We start from the raw sequence: 19,810 nt of genomic DNA on the forward strand, positions 1-19,810 counted from the left end.
AAAATTCTCTTATAAAGAACATTATTTTCACAACTGGAAAAAATTAAAAAGGTCTATGGATTAGATAACATTACTGTATGAGTGTTAATTTCCTGATTTGATAACTGAACTATATTTAGGTTAGAATGTCCTTGTTCTTAGAAAATACACAATGCACATTTAGAAGTAAAGGGGCATCATGCCTGCAACTTACTCTCCAGTGATTTGGGGGGTGGGGGGAACGAACTACCTACCTACCTACCTATCTACCTACACACACACACACACACACACACACACACACACACGATAAAGTACATGTGGCATGATGTTAATAATTGGGGAATATGAATGAAGGATATAAGGGAATTCTTCATACTATTCTTGCAACTTAAATTATTTTAAAACAAAGTTACTAAAATACTATAAACTTTAGAATATAAGTAGTATCTTTATAATGCCAGGGTAAAGGATTTCTTAAACAAGACACAAACACAAAGGAAATAAATGCCAAATAAATTTGACTACACAAAAATACCATGAAGCCAAGACTGGGAGAAACACATAACCATAAAGAATTCCTAGAAATAAACAAGGAAACGCAAGAAACCAAATACAAAAATAGGCAAAAGAGTTGAACAGAAAATTCGTAAGGGAGAATGGACAATAAATAAAAATGTGTTCAACCTCATTGGTAATCAGGAAAATTTCATAGCAACATTTTTCATAATGGCCTCAAACTAAAATAACCCAAATGTACCAACAGTAGAATAAACAAACTGTGGTATATTCACACAATGGGAATCTATACACTTGACAGTACTGAGAATGAACAAGCAGCAGCTATGTATATGAATATAAATAAATGACAAGTCACAAAAGAAAATAAATAGCATGATTCCAATTTACATAAAGTTCTAAATATAAGAGAAAAAAATTTTAAATTACACTTAGGGCCACATAATGAGTGGTTAAAAAAAACAGAAAGAAAAAGCTGAAAAGCAAAAGAACGATTATCATAAAATTTGAGACTGGTTATCACTGGGAGAGTAGGAGCACAATCAATGGGAAAAGTACAAAGAATGCTTCTTCAGTATGTGTGAATATTTTATTTCTTAACCTGGGTGGTAATTACATGGGTATTAAAAATACATTTACATGTTATACAAGCTTATCTATAGGTATAACATGTATCACTAAAAACAGGGACAGAGTGCTTGTTTGTTTACAACTTAACTCTAGGAACTTTAAATGGCAACCTTTAAAAGAGAGAAAGAACAACCAATGAGGTGGGAAAAAAGAGTGTGGTGTTTCAGAAGCCAAGAGAAAAAAGGAGGGAATAGCAAACTGTGTCAAATATTAATGAGAGGCAGAGTAAACTTTAATACACAAAAACCATTTTGTTCTCTGATGAATCACTTATCTTACGATGTAGACAAAACTTTGCAATGACTAAGGATTTAAGAATACAATAAAAAAGGATGTTAACATTCTGATATCTTATATTCAGAAACCAAAATTCTTAACTGTATTTTTAAAATGTCCTCCTCTCACAATGCAGAACGCATTAATTACATCAATAGTATATATTCAATTACTGGAGTAACTACAGTTCTGCATTTGTTAGTCAAGTTTCGGCAACCTTGAATAATAGACTCGCTTTCTATCATGTGTTACTGAAATGTATATACAAAGGCCTTTGGCTCTGCAAAATCAGACACATAAGTAAGGGCTGGTAACATATAAAACACAAAAATTTCTTCAGACCAAAACAGAAACTTTAACCATTTTAAGAAAGTGAACTGAATGAATAGTTCACTTAATTTTTTTCAGTTATAAACAGCAATAAACTTTTAAAGTTACAAACTATTTTCCAGAAAATTTTGGACAACCATTTGGCTAAGGATACTTTTTTCTCACCTATAAAATGAAGATTGACTAAATACTACTTAAAGTCTTTTTATTGGTGTCATTTGGGAAAGACGAGTCAATCACAAAGGGTAGTAAAATTTAATATTTTATCTAAACATAAAACCACACTTTTGAGAACTGCAAAACCAAAAAGTACTATACATTTACTTAATGATATATCCACTGGGCCATCCAATGCTTTTTCCTTTCTATAAAGGTTTATTTAAAAAGTATAAAAATACTGAGAACTAGTTTTAAATAAAAGAAGGAAACACTTGAAGTGACACTTGAAGAGATTTCAGAAGACTGTAGTTTTATTAATGCAAAATTGCAACTTCACACAAACTAAAGGTAAAGATGGAAGTTCTGATGTTTAAAAAACAAAATAATAAATGAATAAATGAAAATATGCCACGAATTTAGGCCCATGTTTTAAAATATCACTACTTAAAAAGAAAAAAGTATTTCTCTCAAGAGCACTTATGCCAATATTCTGTTGGCTATAAACCAACATATTTAAACCAGTATTAATATGTAAAAGACTACTGATTTGAAACAAATGGTTGCATGGTTTATAAAGAATTGAGTAATATTAATGTTAGAAAATAAATTTGTAACTTTTAATTTCAGATATTCACTTGTTTTGCCAACTAATAGAATCTACTAATATTAAGAATTAGTGGACACATTTTGTTCTGAGTCTTGCCTTTCTTTAGAGAATCCTGAGAGAATCCAAGAAGAAAAAGGCTAACTGACATAACATGGATTAATGAATGAAACTTTTAACTTCAGAAAACTTGCTTTGTGACCCAAAACAGAACTACTCACCAAAAGCAGCAGCCATAGGGGGTTCAAGGGATGGATGGCCATCACCAGTAGGAAGGTCTAAGCGAGTGAAGTCTCTGCTTTTGTCATTATTATATTTCACATTAAGGCTGGTGAGCTTGGAGAAGTCAATACGCAGAGTGCAGCATGCATTATAGATATTCTGGCCATCCAGAGCCTAAAGCATGTAAGAAAGGGACTGATGTTTTGCAAGACAACAACACTGATACATCAAGTAGCCTCTACTTTGACACAGGTATAAAGCAGAGAGCACTGGACTAAAAGCAGAAGACCTTTATTTACTTTTACCCTTGTCACTAACTATGTACAACTAAGAGAGAAAAAGAAAATCTCTAACACTCGGTTTTTCCATTTGAAAATAAGGATAACAATCCCTATCTTGTCTCTGGTAAGATCAAAGGAAAGAGAAGAAATGTAAAAGCTTAGAAAACTATTATGCATTATTGTACATTGTACTAGCTATTATGATTATTATTTTGTACACAGAAAATGTTAAAGATATTTTAATTTTACATTTCATCTTAATTCTTTTTAGTATAGTTTATATAGGTTAATACGAAATAAAGACTTTGTAAATGGTACTTGTCAGAACATATATGAGTATTATCTACCACTTCATTTTCTGTCGTGTTTTTAATGCTTTGAATAATAAGCTGAGGGAAATTTGGAGTCAGTTCTGATATAAGACCAATAATCAGTAATCCCTTCCTTCACAATAATAAAAATTTACCAAAGGGATATTTGCAGCCACTTATGACTGCCACAAATGCTCAAATTTATAAAAATAGATGAGACACATAAAAATAAAACAAAAAATATACAAATACACTAAAAACCCTAATTAATAATGGTTATTGATCACTAGGCCATTATACAGGGTATAAAATAATACATGCAGGTAGAGGGTAAAGCATATATAAAGGCTATATTCCTAAACAAGAGCCAGACACTGCGTGGTCCACAAAAGTACTGCAAACCTTAGTCCCTATCTTTGAAAACAAATTATAAATAATTCAGATACTTATACAAGACAGAATTCGGGTTAGGATAGATCTCAATAGGAGATGGGTGAATGTGAAGTTTTATATCGTCAGAAATCAAACACTCATGTACTAAAAAAACGACAAACAAACAAACAAAACTATAAACTGACAGTAGCATATTTCCTAAGATTTAATGTCTTCACCAATTCAGAGCTCAATAAAATACAACAGTGAGTATGATTGCAAAAATAGTGAAATCAATCTTTGGCTAATTTAATAGAAGTAAATTAAAGCATAGGGCAAAGATAATTCTTCTTCATTAGTCAGATTATATCAGGAGCACTGTCCTCAATTCTAGACTTTAAATATGACAGACAGTAATGAATCCCAGAGATCTGAGAAATAATAGGTGATTTGAAACCATTTCATATGAAGGAAGAAGTAATTTTTACCTTACTATATAAAAGAGCATATGAAATAGTATATTTTAAAATGGTAAATTTTATATGATGTATATTTTACTTCAATTAAAAGAACACATGGTAAACTGGAACAAGGGAGACATGATGGTTTCCTTCGGTATCAATGAAGTGACTGATTAACAATTAAAAAATGAAAAAAATATAATTACCATTTTGGCATATTGTGCATTCAATGGGTCAGCATACTGAAGCAAGGCTTGAAACTGATTATTCTTTGTAAAGGTGATAATTTTCAAGACTGTGCCAAATTTAGAAAATATCTGAAAAAAAGTTTACATTAGGTTAAAACTAGGGAAAAAATTAGGCTAACATACCTTTACACGTACAACTTGATTCATGAATACCATATTTAAATGAAACTAATTTCCTCTATTGAAACTGTTGTAACCAAAATGACTTAAATCAAGCCTAAAATGTTAAAGTTTCAACACTCATGCATGTCTTAAAAAAGCCTAGCCCAATAGGCATGCAAATATTTAATCTATTTTATAACATGTCATAAATAGAACAATACTAAAACAAGAGGCTACAACAGGAATTAATTAACATTGTAAGATAGTGGGGTTATAATGTATATGAACGGAAGTAGAAGAGTCATATGAATCAAATATTTCATCCTGAAAATTAGCATCTATTTCTTGAGATTGTATAGACACAGAAACTACAAAATGTTCAATAGAGACTGCTCTATTAATTCATCAAATATTCACAGAGCACTGTTGTAAGGACTGGGAAGTCAGCAGTGAACAAAACAGTGACAAGAGCCTCTGCCCTCATGAGGAAAGACAGACGATAAATATGCAAATTAATAACAATGTCTGATTGCAAAAAAGTATTATGAATATAAAAAAAGAAAAAGATAAGAAAAAGGAAACCGGAACGCAAGTTGGGAAGGTACAAGAGTTGTCAATAAAGGCCTTCTGAAGTGTCTTTGCAGAAGAGGAATAAACAGAGTACAGTAAGGAACGACAGATCCCTGGTTACCAATGTTCTTACAATATTTGTTCTACTTCACCACCACAGATGTTCATGGCTGGGGTTACTGTAATGCATTTTATTTTCCTCTGATATCCCATTTTAAATTTGCATCTTGAGCCAGAAAGTTGTCCTTCTGCTTCTAAGAATCAAAAGGTAAGTATTCCCTATGGTGGTAAGAATTTGCTATTATTGAATACTATGTCTGACTGTCCTTACTTTTTAATTATCAGAAAGAATGATGAAGAAAAACTATCCTAAAGTAAGTACAGGCAACAATGAAAAACAAATTCTACTACATCAAAATTAAGAACTTTTGTATATCAAAGAACACTTATCAACAGAGTGAAAACGCAATCCATAAAATGAGAGACAATATTTGCAAATTACGTACCTGATAAGGGGTTAATAACCAGAACATATAAAGAACAACTACAACTCAATAACAAAAACCCAATTTAAAAATGAGCAAAAAACTTGAATAGACATTTCCCCCCAAAAGATAACTGAACAGCCAGCCAATAAGAACATAAAAAGATACTCAACATCACTAATCATTAGGGAAATCCAAAAAAAATATGAGATACCACATCAAACCCATTAGAATGACTAGTATCAAAACAAACAAACAAAAACCAGAAAATATCAAGTGTTGGGGGTGATGTGGAGAAAAAAAGCACTGTTGGTGGGAAAGCAAAATGGTGCAGCTGTATTATGAAATTATGGCGGTTCTTCAAAAAAACTTAGAATTACCATATGATCCAATAATTCCACTTTTGGGGATATGCCCAAAAGAATTGAAAGCAGGGACTCAACGAGGTATTTGCACCCCATATTCATGACAACATTGTTTGCAATAGTCAAAACATGGAAACAATCCAAAGATGACTGGACGAAATATGGTATATACATACAAAAGGAAGGAAATTCTGACACATGTTGTAACATGGATATACCTTGAAGAGATTATGTTAAATAAAATAAGCCAATCAGAGAAGGACAAATGGTGCATAGTTCCACTTGTATGAGGAACCTAGAGTACTAGTCAAATTCGAGACAGAAGGCAGAATGGTGGTTGCTAAGGGCTGAGAGAAGAGAATGGGAAGTTGTTTAATGAGTACGGGAGTTGCAGTTTGGGAAGACGAAAAAAAAGTCTGGAGAAACACAGTGTTTGGTGATGGTTGCAAAATAATGTGAATGTACTTAATTACACTGAACTGTATACTTAAAATGGTAAAATTTATGTATATTTTACCGCCCGCCCCCCAAAAAAAGTATCCTAACGTCCAAATATTCATTTTGGACACGATACTCTTTAACACAGAATTAGCTTAGAGTCAAACACATCTTATAGGAAATAATATCATTCTGTAAGATTTGTGGAACCAATTTGTCTTGAAAGGGCTTACTAGAAAATTCCCTTCCTGGGCCGGCCTGGTGGCTCAGGCGATTAGAGCTCCATGCTCCTAACTCCGAAGGCTGCCGGTTCGATTACCACATGTGCCAGTGGGCTCTCAACCTTAAGGTTGCCAGTTCAATTCCTCGAGTCCGGCAAGGGATGGTGGGCTTACTGAACCTGGAGCTGAGCTGCGACCTCCACAACTAAGACTGAAAGGACACAACTTGACTTGGAAAAAAAAAAAAAAAAAGTCCTGGAAGTACACACTGTTCCCCCAATAATGTCCTGTTCCTTTAAAAACAAAAAAAAAGGAAAATGTCCTTCCTTAAAATTAGACAGTTTGAGAGTTCTTTATTGAAATGAGAAACTTTAAAAAAAACTGTAATTTCATTATGGTCACATTTCAGGATTTAGAACTTTGGGAACTTAATCCTCATTTAACTGTGTTTTGAACAATAAGAATTTTTTTGGTTTTTTTCTTTTAATGAAAATTTTTGTCCTGTCACAGGTATTTCTCAGTACACCCTTGTGTCCTAGATAATATTCTTTAAAAAAAAAATACCAAATTTACCTTCTTTTCAGCTGACTGTCAAATAATTTGAATTTTATGTCGTATCTTTATTTAAGATATACTGTAGGTATAAACGTTCTTCGGAAAAGGCCTTGTATTTTCTTAATTTTCATCCTTGGCGATACTGTGGTGTTGCATGTGCATGCGCACACACACTAATCTATATATTATAAGTGCACCAACTGGGTGTTTTTTCCTACCCGATAAATGAGTAGCAAAGACTTTTAATATATATATGAAAGGACATAAAATAACTGCCTAACCTCCCTCCTTCATACTGCAGTCACAGGTAGTGAGTGTTCTGAAGAACAAGCCAGATTATATTTTTCACTGCCTAAAATTCCTCACTGCCTCCTGATTACCTGCTTGGTAAAATCCAAGCTCTATGGTGTACCACAGACAATCCTGCCCTGGTCTACCTCTCCAACCTCGTCTCCTGACACTTTTTCTATCACATTATCTACATAAACAATATGCAGTTGTCTATAGTTCTCCAAATACACCAAGAGGTTTCACACTTCTATGCCTATACGTGTGGCTTTTCCCATTACCTGGAACTCTGTGCCTAATACCTAGCAAATTTTCATTTATCCTTTTCAAAACTCAGTTCAGAGAAGGGAGTTAACACCACCAGAAAATTCTCAGGCTCCCGCAAATCTCAATAGATAGTTCTCTTTCCCTAACCCTAACCCTTCTTGGCCTCATATAAATATTTATCTTGTTTTACTTATCCTGCACAATATATTTGTTTACATATATATGTCCTTTAATTAAAAAGCTCCTTGAAGTATATGTCTTGCCTTAATCGTTTCTATTTTCTTTTTTATTGTTTTTTTTATTTTATTGTGGAATATTGGGGAACAGTGTGTTTCTCCAGGGCCCATCAGCTCCAAGTTGTTGTCCTTCAATCTAGTTGTGGAGGGCGCAGCTCAGCTCCAAGTGCCGTCACCGTTTTCAATCTTAGTTGCAGGGGGCGCAGCCCACCATCCCATGCGGGAATCAAACCGGCAACTCTGTTGTTCAGAGCTCGTGCTCTCACCAACTGAGCCATCGGGCCGCCCTAATCATTTCTATTTCTTGAGTACAATTCCTGACACCTAAGAGGTAGAGATAAATGCTTTTTACTAATTGATAAAGAATTATACTCTGAGACCTAACTGGAGAGTCACAGTAATATGCAATTTTTAAAAATGATAAATATTCTTGATGTACAATATCTCACTAATAAAGTAATAACATACAATTTGCTCTAAAATTTAGGATAATTTTATATCAAATTCTGCTACAGAACGTAATTTCCACTTAACCTTCATATTTTTTAGTATTTACATTCTTTCTCACCCGATGGGCATCCTCACTGACAGCTGTGTTTGGCTGTGTGTTTTTTATCTGAAAGTGTTAAGAAAACATAAACTGACTGAACTGGCTAACCATGGATAGCTCTCTAGAGCCCCCTGGATTGTATTTACTGAGAGAGTAGTTATAATAACCAACCCGATACTTTTGAATAAAGTAAGCAAGCATCAACATTAAGGAATCTAGAAAAGCCTAAAGTGCGATTTTAAACATTTTTTTCATAATTATCAAAATACTAATTTTACACAGGTTTGGCCTCAAAGGATTAACATTCAGGAAAGTTTAACATATACAGATTTATTTTTATTGATTATAAGGTCTTTGACTCTATTTCCCTCATATATTTATTTTGCTGTCATAAAATAGACACTTAGATTCAACTCTTGATATTTCCTGTGCATTGCATCTTTTCAGACTTTAATTTTACCAGATCAAATTCTGGTAAAATTAATCTTCAGAGTGATTTTTATAACAGAAGAACTTTCCAGAAACTAAAAATGTTCACTAGCATTCACTTATAAAAAGCATATTCATATTAGAACTTTTAAAACTATCAAGCATACTGGCCACAACTTGTTTATAATAGTTTCTGTAGCCAACAAAACAGTATGACTTAAAAACCAGAATTTTATATTACTAGTATCGATTCTTTGTTTAATACCATAATAATTGATTTTTGCAAGTTATTTATCTTTAGTATGCAATTCAAAAATATCAGTCCTTTGTCCTAAGAGATTTGTCTATTGGACATGCATAAAATACCCCCATGTATAACATAACAATACTTGGAAGTAATGGATTACAGAGAATACTGTTTTGAATTACTCCTTCAGTGTACAAAGAAATTTTTTAGTATGCGGGGTTGAGGTTACATAATGATCAATGAGTGCCTTCTTTATCTGCAAATACTCTCCAGGTGACGCCATCCAATCCAATGGCTTTAAACCACCACCCACAAGCTGATGATCACCAAATCTCTAGTCCAGAATTCTTCTACCCAATCCAGACTTATTTCCTAACTGTCTATTCAACATCTACTGGGATGTCTAATAGGTATATCAAACCTAACATGTTGAAAATACTCTGTTGATTCCTGCCCTATCTCCCACCCCTGCCCACAAATTTTTTCCTCCTCCGTCTTTACTATTTTAATGTTAGATAGCTCTATTTTACCAGAGGCTCACAGCCCAAATCTGGAATACATTCTTGGCTGCTCTTTCTCCTCATAACCCACATCTACTCAACCCACCAGCAAATCCTTCCAAATATGTCCATAATTACCACTTCCAGTGCCCATGTCCTCACCCGAGTCACCATCTCTCATACAAACTATGACAAGAGCCTCTACTTGTGCCTACAGTTTATTTTTAACAGCACCAAGAACGATTCTGTTAAAACATAAATCTATCATCTCACCCTTCTTCTGAAAATCCTCCAATGGCTTCCCGTCCTACTCAGTGTAAAGATTATAAAGGCTTTGTACCATCTGGCTCCTGACCCCTTCTCTGACTGTGTCACTCATGGCTTTCCTACTACTAGCCTTATTTCCAACGACTAGCCTTATTTCTGATATTTGAACACATTAAGCACACCTCCATTTTAAGGACTTTGCACTTGTTCTTTCTGACTGGATTATTATTCTATCACATACACACAATACTTACACCTTAACATCCTTCAAGCCCCTGCTCAAATGTCATCATATTGGAAACACCTATTGGAAACATCATATTGGAAAAACCTCCCCTACCTTTCCTCATCTGAAACAGCACCACTTCCACCTCAGTCACTCTCAACCCTTTACCAGGAGCTGAAGGAAAAACACTAGCTCCTACAGATGTTAGAGAGCAGTTTAGCTAATGTCAATTCTTCAGCTAAGAATATAAAATAATCCTCTAATTAATTATAACAGTTGCAAGTAACTCCACACTTCTATGCATTTCCTCATCTCAATATTCATTGCATTTTATGCTATTAACTTATGAAACTGTATCTTACCCAGAAGAGTACAAAAGCAAGGATCAGTTTCTTACAGTGCAATTTACTAGCATCTGATGATTACTAAAATTTCTTGAGCATTTAATATGTAGCAGGCACTGTTCTAAGTGCTTTAAATGCATTAACTCGTGTAATCCTCACAATGAAGGTATAAAATAGAGACCATCTTTATTTATCCCCATTACATAAATACATGAAAGACATAGATGGGGTAAGTTACTTGACAAAGCTATAGAGGTAGTAAGAGGTAAAACCAGGATTCAAAGCAGCTCCAGACTCTGTATCCTCAATCATTACGCTATACGATACTTTAGATGGCTGATGGGATAGCGTGCCAGGGGGAGAGGGCTTAGTTAACCTAATTAGAGAAAGATTCTCTGAGGAGGTGAATAATAAGCTGAAAACCGAATGACGTAGAATTCAGCTACGTGACTACCTCAGCGAAGTGTGTTCTAAGCCTACAAAATAGGAGATACGCAGAAATGGAATAAGCTGAAGAGAAGGGGAGAGAGGGTCAAAGCCACGAAAGAGTGCTAAATAAGCAGAGGAAGTGTTAGGAAATGAGGTTAAAGAAATGGGGAGCGGTCTGCACATGGGGGCCTTAAGAGCCTCAGTAAGGAGTTTGGATTGATTCCAACAGTAATGGGAAGGAGCATTAAACAAGGGAGCACTATACCTGAAAGGCTGAGTCCTATCCTGATGGTTATTATTGAGTCTCAGAATTACTCCTTAGCTGAAGGACCCCATAATCTCTTGGGAGAGAGACGAGTTTGTTACTGTTCTTAGGGAGACAAATGGAATGATAGGACAGGACCACATGATACTGGCTAAACTCACTGCCACTGAGGGCATGTTGACCATAGGAGCAAGAATATCTTTTGTAAAACTGTAAGTTAGTAGCTACAGTGTTACAGTAGCAAAAACAAACATACAAACAAACACTGTGGATGGATCACAGAGGGCTCAATGCCACTTTGTGGAATAAACAGAAGAGACGAAAATCTACCAGAACAAAGAATCCAATCACTCAAACAATTCCTGAACACTTTTAGGGAACAACAGTAGCTGTAGACACTACTGTTACAGCCCTCCCTAGAAAATGCCTCACTAATGCATATTTAGAAAATGGTACTCAGAAAACGATCATAGGGAACACAGTGGGCCTAATAAATGGTATATTTTGATATTTACATGCATGGCAAAGAATGTGTATTGGGAAATGTATCCCAGCTGTATTACCAGTTGGTACAATGACTGTGGAAATGTAACTTAACTTCCAAGAGCCCCAGTTTCCTCATTTGTAAAATGTGATAATAGAATAAGATGCATTTCAATTCTTAAATACACATGCACACACACACCCTCATAACTCTCCACTTAGTAGAACAAATACAAAGATTAGGAAAACAGTTAAATAATTTTGGACTGGCCTGGTATTATGCGGGCAATGTAGATAGACAGATAGATGTAAATATGAAAATAAGCAAGTAATATGTTAGTGTTTTAATATTGTAATGTATGTATTGAAAAGTACAATGAAATGGAATCGATATATAGCTAAATAAGACAAACACTAACTGAAGTTTTTAGGCTAGATGCCAAATATTCTATATTACAGATAACCAAATAACTGCATGTTACATTTTGAGGGTATGTATATATGGAGTGTTAGTTAAAAATATAACAAGCATACAAAACACTGGACTTCACATTAGAAGGCTTGAGTTTTAGTTGACTCTTCAATTGCTCTATAATATTCAATGCATCAATTATCTGAGTTGCAGTTTTATTCACTGTAAAATTACAAAAACTAGGTGACCTTCCAGTCCTTAAATTCTATATATTCATAGTAGGCCATGATTTGGTAGACTACCTGTTATCAAGACACTTTAGACATATTAATGGGTAGCCTATGAAAGCTACAATGGGTATGGGTCACTAACACGATACATCTATGTTACATATAAGGAGTTATTATATACCTTCCTTTCAGAGGTTTTAAAATAAAAATACTCAAATGTAAGAAGGAGTCAATAGGAATAAATTAGTTGTTTTCTATATTGATGTTACTTTCTCAGGAATAACTACTACCAATGCTTTTAATAGGAGTCTATGCTTTATTCATTTTCATGCTTAGGTATATACAAATAAAAAAAGAATGTCTGACACTTTTTAAAATCAGGTCTTTAAATTAGTAAAAGGGGGCTGTCAAAAATGATCTCTGATTGATAGTACTTCTAGCATGAAACAGGATGCTGAATAATTTTTATTATTTAAACACATCAACCAAAATCGATCAGCTAAAAAACTAAAGATATAAAACATCTAAAGTTACAGAGGTCGCATTTGATTCTGCTTTCCTAAGATTGTTCCTCCTTACCTGATGAAGAACTTCCAGAGTAACGGGGTAAAAGAGGTTTTCAATAATTATTCGGAGCACAGGGCTCTGCCCAGGTAGGATTGTGCCTTCATTGGTAGGAGCTCCAGGAAGGGCCAGACTTCCTGACTGGACAGCACTCACAGCCTGCAGTGCAGCTTGGGCTCTCTATAGAACAATCCAAAATAAGAATTTGTGGTTACACAGAAGAGTTTTATATGAATCCTAAAAATCAGGTAATGTAAAATAATAGGAAGTTACTATAAACAAAAACATACATATCTACTCTCTCTGAATGCACATATCCTAAATTTATTAGGTTGGTGCAAAAGTAATTGCGGTGTTTGCAATTGTTTTTAACCTTTTAAATCACAATTACTTTTGCACCAACCTAATATAATCAAGAGTCAAAAGACTTGCTTTCTTATCACACCGACACAATATTTAAGATAGTCGCTTAAATTTACTCCAAGAAATGAAAAAAATACATGGCAAAAAAAGACAATTTGGACATTTTTATTCATAATTTTAAATGACAATAGGAAAAAAAGACAACATGTAAGTAACATTAAACACCACTTAAAAAGCTATTCAAGTCCCTCTTGTTTCCCCGACCCCCCGCCCTGAACAACTGAGTTCTAAAGCCTTTGGGTGGCATGTGAGAGAGTAAATATGGAGGAGGAGAGGAGCTGTGGTGGTTCAGAGTGGAATAAGAAGGGCATCTCTATAGGAAGACATTCTAGCATGGAGAACCAGAGCCTGAACAACATGAGGAGAGCATCCCCGTGGCAGGGCTGTCTGGCAAGAGGAACCTGAGCCCAAACAAAGTAAGGAAAGTATAAGTGGGGGTTTCTCACTGCTGGATATCAGAACCTGAGGACCATGAGAGGGTAAGAAAGACATCCAGAGTATAACCTGGCCAGGAGTGTCAGAGCCCAAGGAGAGTCAGGAAGGGGTCCACATGGGGTAGAGAGCCAATGTGGTGAAGACAGTCTGAGTACAGAGAACAAGAGGTTTATGAGGGCCTGAAGGGGCAAGGAGGTAATTAATTCAAAGGAGGGACATCCTGGCATGGGATGCCAGACGAGTTTCTAAATATCATGTTTTACTAAAAGAAACCAGGGTGCTAAAAATGTCTAGTTCCAGATCTGGAGCAAGGAAAGCACAAGATGAGGGTATAACTTCTTGTTTTTATGAGTTTTTGTTGTTATTTTACCAGAATGCAAAGAAGTGTTCAAAGAACGATAGGAAGATGCCAAAGTGACATAGAAAACAACCTGAAGGGGCTCCCTCTGGCCAAATATAGGACAATTTGAAAATCAAAAAGTAATAATTGTAACAAATAATAACTCATCAAACAAAATAGATCTTTACTCCATATTGATATAAACTGACAGTTAACAAGGAAACAGTATATTTACATTGCCTTAAAGTATTTGCCCCCAAATATTCTTCTTTCCCTGTAAGTCCTAACCTTATAGTGGAGAAGCCAGACAAACACCAGCCTAATCAAGTGATCAAAGAGTATATAACCAGTAAAGCCAACAAACTGAAATTACGTCCCACCTGACAGGATGCAATCAGAAAAAAAAGAACATAACTTCTGTAATGTTCCTGTCAAAGATATATACACTGAATAATCACAAGGAAACATCAGACAAACTCAAACTGAGGGAAATCCTAGAAGATAAAATGCCTGTAATTTTCAAGTGTCAAGGTCATGACAGTCCAAGAAAAATTGAGGAACTGTTTCGATGAAAGAAAATCAAGAAGATGTGACTTCTAAACAGAACACATGATTCAGAATAATGTTTGGTTTGCTCTAACAAATGTTATTGGGACAAGTGGTAAACTTGAATGGGGACTGAGGATCGAAGGGAAGTAATATATCAATGTTAATTTCCTGATTTTGAGCACTGTATTCTGGTTATATAGGAGAATGTCCCTGTTATAGGAAATACATGCTGAAAGTATTACACAATGCAGACCAGATTAGCAATTTATTCCCAAAATGCCTCAAGAAATCAAAAGTTGTCTGTAGCTTATCTGCAACCCTTTTCCAATTTTAAAATAATTACTTATAAGATCAAGTAGGTGAAGGAGGGAAAATTGAAGGGGAAAAAAGCATGGTTAATGATTACTGAAATTAAATTCAAGTTTTCATCAATATTTTGTACTATACTTATTGCTTAAGAATGGTGATAATTAGTAAAATATTTGTGCGACAAAATAAAAAACTTCAAAGTAGCTACTTCCATTTTCACATATTGTGTTCACTTGCAATTTTAAAGGTCACAGTACTTTGTGTGTTGTTTTAAATGAACATTTCTTGTTTTGTTTTCATGATTTTAATTTTTTACTTTATGATACCATAACTCTAACATGAGATAAGTGGTTTTCTAACATTTTGCTATGATAAATAACATTAAAATAAGTATCTTTCTGAAAATTGGCATATTTTATTTTCTATATGCTTAATAGCTGAACAACTCCCACTTTTATACTTATGTACAGTCATGCACTGCATAGCAACATTTAGGTCTACAAAGGATTCCATAAATGATGGTGGTCACACAAGATTATAATTGAGCTGAAAAATTCCTATCTCCCAGTGACATCTAAAACATCATAATGTTGTAGCACCATGTGTTACTCATGTCTGTGGTGATGCTGGTATAAATAAACCTATTGGGCTGCCATCATATAAAAGTATACACATGCATTTATGTACAGTACATAATACTTGGTAATGTTAATAAACTGGTTTTTATCATTTATCATTTAATAAAATGTTACTGGTTTATTTATTTACTATACTATGCTTCTTATTGATTTTAGTGTACTCTTAGCTACTTATCAAAGGAAAGTTTGCTGTAAAACAGTATGGCATATTACGCTGCCAGTATAGTCTCATTCGCTTCGTTTACTGTGTCCCTTAATTGCATCATTTCCTCGTGTTTGATTTAACCTCGTGTTATTTTATAAAGTTAGAATAGCCTAAGTGTACAGTGCTTATAAAGCCTACAGTGGTGTACAGTCATGTCCCTCACAGCCATTCACTTCTCACTCACTCACTGGCTCACGCAGAGCACCTTCAGGTCCTGCAAACTTCATTCATAAGTGCCCTATACAGGTGTACATTTTTTAAAAATCTTTTATATAGTATTTTTACTGTACCTATTCTGTGTTTAGATATGTTTAGATGCACAAATACTTATCACTGTGTTACAATTGCCTGCAGTATTCAGTACAGTAACATGCTACAGGCTAGAAATGTAGGAGCAATAGGTTCTACCATCGAGCCTAAGTGTGGTAGGCTACACTGGGTAGGTGTGTGGACGTATACCCTATGATATACTACACACAATAACAAAATTGCCTAACGACGTACTTCTCAGAACATATCCATGTCGTTAAGTGGCACATGACGTATGACCTTTTTTTCTTCCAGAGCACTTTTCTGATTTTTACATTTCTTTACAGATAGCTGGTATAAAATATTATATTAGTTATAATAGTCTCATGTGTACAATATAGTGATTTGACATTTTTATACCCTACAATGTGATCACCCCACTAATTCTATTATTCATCTGTCACTGTAAAAACTTATGTGAGCACTTGAAATGTGCCTTGTGCAACTGAGGAATTAAATTTTTAAAATTTTTTTATTTACTTAAATTTAGCCACATGTAGATAGCAAACACCATACTGGACATCACACTCTAAAATGACCAGGAAATGACACTATCATAGTGAGAGTCTAAGTTGAACAATGGTTCCTTTTCCTCTCAGATTAGGATGATTAAATCTTATCAAATTAAGCCTGTACAACTAACTGAGAGTAAATGTAATCTCACTGACTTTACTTCATTATCCCTCTAATAATTCTATCAATCCTTTATGTTATAGATATGCTTGCTGCTGCTAGTGTTACTGTTGTTGTTCCTCTTCACTCCTTCCTCTTTGGCATATCCACAGTGGAGAATATGAGAAGCCATGGTATATATTGTCCTAATCATTCCAGAGTTTTCAGTGTACTCTGTATTAGTATTTCATAGAGCACTGAGTACAACAGTTTCTCAATAGCAAGCATGCAAGCAACACTTCTGACAACAAAATTCTGAGAAAATAACGCCTCAAAAAGTAAGACAACTTTACTTTATAAGTAACTCTAGAGTTTCAATTTTTAATTGGGCAAAAACATTTAAGTAAAAAAAAAATGAAATTGAGGTCTACTCTCCATGGAGGACAGACTAGTCAGAAAACTAAACCGAGAAAGGTCTTCTTTCTTAATATGAAGAGATATTTTAAATACACAGAAGACATATGTCCTGTGAGTTGGATGCTAAAAATTATGACACAGAATTCCTATTATGGGAGATAATTTTTAAATGTTTCACTAACAAACTCTCTGGAATGCTTACACTAACTATTAATGAAAGAAACAGCAAAAGGATAATCAAAAAAACAACAAATATTTTCTTAAGGTGGGGGAGGAAAATACACTTTATGTAAAATTTAAACGTCTGATTAATGTGAAGAAGACATTTCTAAGATTGAAACGAAAATGAATATACAATAAAATGCACAGATCTTAAGGGTTTAGTTTGATGACTTTTTAGGAAAAGTATTTTAGAAAAAAATCCTTCTATGGTCATCTTTTTGTGTATTTATAAACTTCCACCCACAAGGTAAAAAAAAGCTGTCTATACAATAATGATTGCTACTAACAACCATTTCTCAAATGCTGTACCTCAAAATATGATCTAAAATTTTAAATATAATTTTAGTTTAAGTAAAGGGACAAAAATGCTTGATATTCACCTAACCCTCTGGCAAATATGTCCATAAGCTAGAAAAGAAGTTATGTCCATGTTTTAGGATATCTTGCTATTCAGAGAACAAAAGAGAAATGAAACAGTAATTTATCAGCTTCCCAGAGCTGTCAGAATAAAAGACATCCTGTACATTTTATATATGCAATCAGGTACCTTCAATTTTGAATTCAGCTTTGGTGTAGAACTTTGAAAAAAATAAAAATTATATTTTATGAAACATCAATGCATAGAAATTGCACAAAAATAACAAAATAGAAAGGGTACTGGGAAGAAATCAAGGCTATCGAAGAATAAACTAGGTCATTTGGGCTGGCTTTGGTTGCCAAGCAACTGGGATTTCTCACTGTTCCTCTTTAGAATAATCCAGTCTTTAAGAGTTTTATTAAATTGTTTATTTCTTCTTCAAGACTTATACTAACACAGGAATCATCACTAATGAGAAAACTGCATAACTTACATAAAGGAAAATGAAAAGCTTTACTGAATGATAGGAAACAAAACATAACTTCCTACTCAAAAGGACCAGAGAGCAATATAAATGTTAATTGTCATTAAATTAATCTATAAAATCAAACCAATCTCAATTGTGCTTTTTGGGGATAGAAGTTATCAAAAGAATTACAATATATCTGGAGAAATAAACAAAATATATGAAGCAGTTAATTTCAGAAAAGACAGAGTAAAGAACGAGGCTTTGCCATATATTAAGCCACAGGGACATTGAAACAGGAATGGAACAGGATAGAATCCAAAAGGTAGTTCAAATTAGACAATTAGACAAAGAGTACATACCATGTGAGCAGTTCACACGTGAGGGTAGATCAGGGCCATGCAAGCAAAATGTGTATGCCTAGCTAACAGGTGTATATAGGCATGATGTAAGGTAGGGATAGTGTATGGAAAACTAGAACATGATAAAGGACATGTTTCCTATGAGTGGATAATAAATGGGTTACAAAAAAATAACAAAGCAGAAACCGGTCACTGGAAGTAAAAAAAGGCCAAAGCCCCATTACCAAGACATTCCTAATAAAACAAAGATGTACACATTAAAATAAGAACTAAAACATAAAAAGTAGAAGATAGGTTAAAAAAAAAAAACACATTAAAAAAAATCTTACTAAGCTAGGTTTATGAGTATGGTACCAAAACCAGAAACTGTAATACAGTCTTGAGAGATCTGAATGTTATATAAAAAGTCAAATGGCAGCTTCTAGGGGCTGGGGGGAGAGGGAAGTAGGGAGTTAAGTGTTTAATGGGTACAGAATTTCAGTTTGGGAAGATGAAAAAGTTTTGGAGATGGGATGGTGGTGATGGGTTGCGCAATATGGATATACTTAATGCCACTGAAATGTACACTTAAAAACGGTTAAAACGGTAAGTTTTGTTATGTATTTCACCACAATTGAAAAAAATGGGGAAAACACACATTAACAGAAATCACTATAAATATTTTACAAGTTATTGAATATGTTACATAAGATAAACAATAAGATACAACTTCTTACCTATCGTATTAACAAAGACAGAAAAACTGTTTGCTCATACATTATTAATAGCACCCTAAGTGGGCACATAATCTTTACAGAAAGCAATCATGCAACATGTATCAAAACATAAAATATGCATATGCTTAGTCCCAGCAATATTACTGCTAGAAATATAAACTAATAAGATAATGTTGCAAGTATGCTAAGATATATAAAAATGTTACTACAGTACTATTTGTAAAAGCATAAAATTGGAAACAATCTCAATGCCTATTATCAAGAAACTGGGTAATTACAGCTGCCCTATAGAAGGGAATATTTGGTAGTCATTTAGAAATTATAACATAATTCTGTATTTGTTCTCATGAAACAATATTTATGATATCTTATAGTGAAAAATAATAGCTTTCAAAACATTATAGAGTTCCATCGGTGTAAACTTATATACATAGACAATAATACACACCAAAATGTTAGTTATCTTTGCTTTTTGTTTTGTTGCTTGGATTGCTTTTTGTTGTTACTTTTCTAGACTGTTTGAATGTTTTACCATGAGCATACATCCTATTTGTAATTTACAAGGCAAACTTTCATTTAAAAAA

At 34.0% G+C, this 19,810-nt stretch overlaps 1 protein-coding gene across 8 annotated transcripts in view; it reads right to left on the reverse strand.

Annotated features, from left to right (window-relative positions):
* PTBP3 (polypyrimidine tract binding protein 3) overlaps window positions 1-19,810 on the reverse strand; it is a 100,513-nt gene that overhangs the window by 22,281 nt on the left and 58,422 nt on the right. For all 8 annotated transcript variants that reach the window (XM_081067642.1, XM_081067639.1, XM_081067641.1 and 5 more), the window contains 3 exons: window positions 12,881-13,045; window positions 4,351-4,461; window positions 2,719-2,893 (listed from right to left, as the gene is read on the reverse strand). In XM_081067642.1, the coding sequence (XP_080923768.1) occupies window positions 2,719-2,893; window positions 4,351-4,461; window positions 12,881-13,045 (451 nt within the window). The remainder of the gene's footprint in view (window positions 1-2,718; window positions 2,894-4,350; window positions 4,462-12,880; window positions 13,046-19,810) is intronic.

This window comes from Rhinolophus hipposideros (assembly GCF_964194185.1).
Source record: "Rhinolophus hipposideros genome assembly, chromosome: 11".
NCBI lineage: Eukaryota > Metazoa > Chordata > Mammalia > Chiroptera > Rhinolophidae > Rhinolophus > Rhinolophus hipposideros.